The sequence below is a fragment of the Sinocyclocheilus rhinocerous genome, unplaced genomic scaffold (genome assembly GCF_001515625.1).
Source record: "Sinocyclocheilus rhinocerous isolate Xijiao unplaced genomic scaffold, SAMN03320098_v1.1 scaffold1721, whole genome shotgun sequence".
Classification (NCBI taxonomy): domain Eukaryota; kingdom Metazoa; phylum Chordata; class Actinopteri; order Cypriniformes; family Cyprinidae; genus Sinocyclocheilus; species Sinocyclocheilus rhinocerous.
In genome coordinates this window covers 495542-502390 of record NW_015666162.1, presented here as the reverse complement: position 1 = coordinate 502390, position 6849 = coordinate 495542, and the positions used below count along the sequence as shown (strand labels likewise).

Below are 6849 nucleotides of genomic sequence, written 5' to 3'. Positions count from 1 at the left end.
CATACACTTGTAGCTGTTATGTATCTTTGTAAGTCATTGTAAGCCCTCTTTTGAGGCATGCCCCCCCACCGGTTATAAAAAAAAAAACAAGTGGGCTCCCCCAAAGTCCACGGTATAGTTCGAACACTGCATAAGGGCTAGATGCCGCATAGGCTGAATAGAGAAGAAAATACAACTGACTGAGTAGAAGGTTTTGTACATTTGTTTACTATTTCCTCAGATGAGGGCAAATGTCTAAAGACTAAAAGACCAAATAAACAATAATGTAAATCATAATTGGATGTTTTTTTGCCTGACTGCATGCATTTGGGTAGGTGACATGATGTTTTAAGTATGATTGCAGTATATATAATACAGTTTATGTATATTAATTCATTCATATTAATTGCAATTAATTAATGCAGTTTCTAAACTGCAGGACTAATTATACACTACCGTTCAAAAGTCTGGCGTCTGTACGTTTTTTAATGTTTTTGATGTTTTGATGAATGTTTGTCTTAATGCTCAACAAAAATGTAATAATGTAATTTTAAATATATATTTCAACATACTTAATCATCGTAAGTGAAACAGCCCCCCCAACACGGACACACACAGCACCCCCAACTGAAAACATCTTCCCGCGCCCCTGACAAACTCTTATCATTAATTCTCACATTTTGTACAGAATATCATGTTAAGTTATTTTTGTATTCATGAAGTCAATAATTCAACAGGCAGCTAGGAAATGAGGCATGCCACCTGAGGATATGTACACATTACCAGCCTTGAACCAAAGTTGCTATGTAAACATTCGACAGGGTCGTGTTAATTTCACATAAGGCGTCTGTACGTTTTTTAATGTTTTTGATGTTTTGATGAATGTTTGTCTTAATGCTCAACAAAAATGTAATAATGTAATTTTAAATATATATTTCAACATACTTAATCATAAATCTTTCTAATATGCTGATTTGCTGCTCAAGAAACATTTATTATTATTATCAGTGTTTAAAAAAATTCTACTGCTTAAGATTTTTTAGTAGTGCATACACTTGTAGCTGTTATGTATCTTTGTAAGTCATTGTAAGCCCTCTTTTGAGGCATGCATGAAGTAACCATGATATTTTAGGATTCTTTGATTAAATATAAATTTCAAAAGAACAGCATTTATTTAAAATAAAAATCTTTAGGAAAAATTGTTACTGTCACTTTTGACCGATTCAGTTGTTCTTTGCTAAATAGCAGTATAGATTTATTGAAAAAAGAGAGAGAAAATCTTGCTGACTCCAAACTTTTGAAAAAAGTAAAATAAAATTTCATGTTCACATTTTGTTTACTACCCATTTGCAAATCCTACTCAAATAGGACTAGTTTACCCTAAGGAGGTTATTTAAATTTGTGTTTCATAGACGTAATTTGTGATTTTAATCCTGTTCAAATTAACAAACCTGTGTTTTTTATGAGTCAACAAGGTGTTCTTGGCTCTGCTTTAGAATTATTAAAATGCACATCCAAATCTCTAGTATGCGAGATGCCACACTTCACTATTAAGCATTTGACTTGTAAATTCCACATCTATGCTTGTATTACTGGTATAAATTGTGTCATGAGCAGGACCTGCTCTGTGCTGATGCTGATTGACTGTTTGCAGACGATCCATGTGACGCTCTCGAGCAGAGGAGGGGTGGTCAGAGACCCCAGGTACATCCAGTAATCCAGAGACTCTGGGAGCAGGACAGTTGGGTCAAAGTTTGTGAATAAGGTCTGCTTTCCCTGCAAGATAACATACACAAATGGACCATGAATGAAGCAGAATTGATTTCAATTTTTGGCATGAAGTAAAAATGATAACAAAATGTAATTGAATTGGTAGACATGCCTTGCACTTGATAGCATCCATAGCATCCAGAACCTTCTGAAGATTAGGATTTTCTGCTCCATTCTGATGAAAAAAAACAACAACAATTTTTAATTTTGATTCTAAACTAAAAATTTGTGGGATAAATATAAGATTTAACCTAATTAAATTTTTTCTTCAACCTAACTTGAAAATATGCAGGATGAATGTGACTAAAGTACAGTATTTCATTTCATTATTTTATTATTTTATTTATTTATTGATTGATTGATAGTAAGTAATAACAGTTCTAAGTAGATTTTTATTACTGTACTCTATGTATAAGAAACATCTATCTATCTATCTATTAATTATATTTCATTTCATTATTTTATTATTTGATTGATTGATTGATTGATAGATAGATAGATAGATAGATATTTTATTTTTATTTTTTGCCAAAATATCATGAAAAAAGTGATGAAACTATTTAGTGAATTCATCTCTGTATTTGCGAGTGGTTAGTAAATAGGGCCTAAAAATCAAAGACTTAATACTAATTTTAAAAGACTGTGACTAAGGCACAATATTTTTATTTTATTTTTATTTTTTATTTTAGTTTGTTTTTGTGCAAAAATGTTAGTAAATAGGTCCTAAAAACATAAGACTTCATTCTAATTTAAATTTTTAGTGAATTTGTCCCAGTGTTTGCATACAAATAGGCTCTAAAAATGTACAACTGCACACAGACCTCTAGAAAAACTCCGACCACAGCAAGACCATCAGGCTTACTGGCTGCTTCCCCAAAGCTGGGATATTCTGTGTTCCAGTGGACCAGATGGAGCTAAAGATGAAATTATCAGGAACATTAATGCTTAATTATAAAAGAAAACATCTCACGTCTTAATTTTCCCAGTATGCTCCGAGAGCATAATACCTCGGCTGGGTAGCATTTCCCATCGACTGTGTGCTCGGAGCCCTTGTCGTCACTGGCTCCCCAGTGGAAGTGGAACTGCTTGAGTCTGTATTTGCCTGAGATCGGGCCTTCCGTCAGAGCTAATGCGGGCAAACACAGATAAAATTAATATATGTGATGTCAAAGTCTGTTACATGCTGTGTATACAGTAGGTTACAATTGTTAAACAGGCTAAACATGGTTAAACTTGCTACACAGGTTACATCTACTGACTCTGTCAAAGTTCACATGAATGACACTTGTAACAAACCATTCACTGCTTAGCAGCTTAAGTGCATTTTTTTTGTGTGTGAACACGTGTGTGATTTCCCACAATTCTAAGCAAAAGTAGCTGTGTCACAGAGGATGAGATAGCTGAAGGGTCAAGGTGTTATTTTCTGATATTTTCACACATAGGCTTTACACCTGCTTAGACATGCAATAAAATAAACTATAACCTATAAATAAACATAACCTATGAAAACTGTGTGCAAACTATCTATTTAAAGACTTTTAAACACTCTAGTACAGCATACTATTGTAAATTAATGTTTAACTATGTAGTTAGAGAACAAAAGCCAACTTTCGAAATGCTTTCCAATGCACATTCAGTAGTATGCAGCTATATTCAGCAGTAATACTGTGGGATTGCATTAGTGTCAGATGCAGCCTCATTATTAAATAACTCTTCTTTCTAAATATTATCTACATTACCACTTCAGTCGTTTCAAGAACCCTCTGCCTAAGTAAAGCTAATGATTAATACAAGAATAGACGTAGCTTATTATAAAATATTAACAAAGAGGTCACAAACTTGAGCTGTCGTCATCATCGGCGAAGGTCACTTGGAAAGAGTGTCCATTATTCAGGATGTCCAGTGAAGTGGAGGGGTCGTACTGCAGTTTAAGCGGTTTCAGTGATTCAGCATAAGATGCTCCACCGGTTTGAATGTCTATTGGAGACTGGCGAGGTCCATTAGCAATGGGGAAGTTTTCACACCATTTGTCGGGTCCTGCAGTGGAAGGTGATATGGAGGGTAAACAATATGCATCTGGGACAAAAATACATTTACAGGACATTCAATTTGAGTTTAAATACCAAATTCTGCACATTTGAGCAGGGCTATATCTAGCGTAAACATCCCTCCAATATTTCGATTATATGTATTTTTCAATGGTTTCTTTTAAAAATACAACAGTTGCTGAATATCCCTACATCCTTGCCTTTAAGGCAAAATAAAATAAAAATAATATTATATATGCCTTTATGTTCAAAATAAGTATGCATCTGAGACAACATGTACAAAAAAATAGAAACTAATGATATCTTTTTAAATAAATAATATAAAAATATATTTATGTGCATTTAAAGTATGCATTTGAATTGCAGTGTCCAAGGTATTATCTGCATTTGGGATTAAATAAAAATCCACAATTATGTGAAGAAGACAAAAATATCCTTACATCACTGCCTTTAAGAAGAATAATAATAATTATGTTAAATATTTGATGTGCATTTTAAGGGAAAGAAAAAATGCATTTTAATTGCTCAGTGTCTACACGGTGTCTATTGCACAGGTATTTTCTGTATTTGGTATGAAATGAAAATTCACATTCGTGTGAAGAAAAAAGTATCTGACACTAAAATGCTAATTTATATGCATAGTAAAATCTGTATATTTTGCACTTGTCATTGATAGTGCTGGCTGTGCAGCAGCCAAGGTGAACATGTCTTAGTTGCAAAGAGGGCAAATGCAGATAACGAGGAAGAAAAAAAAAGACACAATCTGTGATACGTTTTATATTTACATAGACTATGAAATCACACATGAATTATTAAAATCATAATTACATGGGAGGTCATACCGTTATGGTCTGCATATCCCCATCCGTTAGACATTATGACAGCTGCGCAGCAAGAATCTTAAAGAGTCCTGAAGCAGTATCAGTGTCCTCTGACAGATGAGCTGGAGGTTTATATAGCGGCTCTCTGGACGCTGTTTGCCCACATGATACGTATATTAAGTGTGATCAGCAGCAGGAGGAGCTACAGAGAGATCGATAACGCGCGCTCTCCGCCTCTCTCTCTCTCGGAATGCGGGATCTCATCGGTTGGAATCTTCTGCTATATCGACACGCATTCTTATCGTTCTGTGATTGCGCAATCAGATACTTGTGGCGCGCTGGTTCTAATGACAACGAGTGCAGTAATGATTCATCACTCTAGCAGAGCGAATGAATGGTGGTTTTGCGCAACACTCCGCCACTTTAGCTGGTATTCGACGCTTTACAAAGAACGATCTCATGACTGAAGACAGATATATGGAAATATGTTTTTAAAACGGGCTGCCTTACTCAAATGATGAATGTATATCACAAACACCCACAGACACACTAATAATAGCCAGTGTAATTTGTGTAAAGTTATTGTTAGCCTATTATAATTGTGATTACTATTCATTATAGGCTCAAGAATAAAACTATGCTACAAAATATGATCTAAGATTTGTAGATTTTAATATTAATATGGAAGAATACAGTGAAAATAGCTTGTAATTTCTGTAAATATTGAAAATAATGCTATTTTAGTCGTGTATTATTTTAGTATTTTAATTAGCGTGAATATTATTTGTAAATGCATATATAAAGTTACGAATGTTCTGAATTTGTAAAGCTGTTTATCAATGTACTTGAATCTGAACTTGCAATATAAAGGGATTGATTGCCATCTGGTGGTCGAGAGTCGAAGCTACTATCAACCACGAAATTTCTAATATATGAACAAACGAGTAAATGCCTGTTTTATAAAGAAGGGCCAAATGTAGCCTGCATATTTGTCTCGTAAGTATATGTGTAGACCAAATATGAATTCATGTATTTTTTTTATGTAGGCTATATATATGTGTGTACATTTTGCTAAATATTTAATCAAGTTAATTTAATAGCTGATTGCATCGATTATTCTTATAAATAATACATCCATATTAATTTATTCTAGATATTTTTGAATTGTATATGTCTGAACCTTGATTGGAATCTTAAACAAATGTAAGTGTGAATTCACTAATGCAGAATTGCAGAGTTAAATGGACAAATAAAGTGCAAATTCTCAATACTTTGTTCCAACATGTTTATCTCAATAAGTAGTGACCAGTGATCTATAATAGAGAATATTTATATAGCCTAGATCAGTGGTAGTGACCTTATTTCAAGTTTTCGCCTACTCTCCACACCACTAGATGGCGCTGATGAATTGGACAGTGAAGGAAAAGCACAGAAGTCACAGCAGACACTACGCTTTTCTATTCATGGAATAGATGCGAAGGTTTTATATTTAGCTGTATTTGTTTTGTTAGACACGTTTAATTCATAATCGAGTGTCACCAAAGTGGGATCTAGCCGCATACTGGTCTCCGTCTGTCGATGTTTGGATCTGTCGTTCAACTGAGATTTTAGACGTCCACATTGCGGCTTCATTCATTGAGTTGAATTGTTATCAGAAAGTCCACTGGACAAATATGGCCAAAAATAAACAGAGAGGCAAAAAACAGCAGAATGTATTTCAGGTTGCGACTAAACAGTCAAAACCCAAGACCAAAGCGAAACCCGTCAAGACCTCCCTGAAACATGTGAGTTCAAGTTTTGTTTACATCAGTAATGCACCATTTTGAATATAAATAAGCTGATATTCTTCCCGCAGATAAATACTTTGAGAAATGAAAAAGTGGAAAGCTTAAATCAGATGTTCACAGAAGTACAGCGAGATGTAAAAAGTATATCAAAATCTTATTCAAACAGAGGATGGCCAAGTGCTAAGGAGAAATCGGAGGAGTTTGTTGAAGTCTGTAGAAATCTGTAAGTCAAATATAGAACCGTCTCCTTTGGATGGGCTAACTTCTCATGAAGTTGAGAAATCTTCTCCAGAAATGCCCTCTGTGTCTCTTCCTGTTGCTGAGTCTCCTTTTGAGGTTCAGCTCTTTGAACAGTCCCCTGAACTGGTTTCATCTATACCAAAGACTGACAATCCAATCTTACGAAGATCTAATCGTGTTAGAAAACCACCTGTTAGACTGGAC

At 34.5% G+C, this 6849-nt stretch overlaps 1 protein-coding gene across 1 annotated transcript in view; it reads right to left on the bottom strand.

The window, feature by feature from the left end:
• LOC107731791 (carbonic anhydrase 2-like) overlaps window positions 1-4822 on the bottom strand; it is a 6766-nt gene extending 1944 nt beyond the window's left edge. Inside the window, exons 1-6 of the mRNA XM_016542964.1 lie at window positions 4640-4822; window positions 3589-3786; window positions 2757-2875; window positions 2571-2663; window positions 1862-1924; window positions 1600-1755 (exon numbers count right to left, since the gene is read on the bottom strand). Of these exons, the coding sequence (XP_016398450.1) occupies window positions 1600-1755; window positions 1862-1924; window positions 2571-2663; window positions 2757-2875; window positions 3589-3786; window positions 4640-4673 (663 nt within the window). The 5' untranslated portion in view covers window positions 4674-4822. The remainder of the gene's footprint in view (window positions 1-1599; window positions 1756-1861; window positions 1925-2570; window positions 2664-2756; window positions 2876-3588; window positions 3787-4639) is intronic.
• Window positions 4823-6849: the final 2027 nt, after the last annotated feature.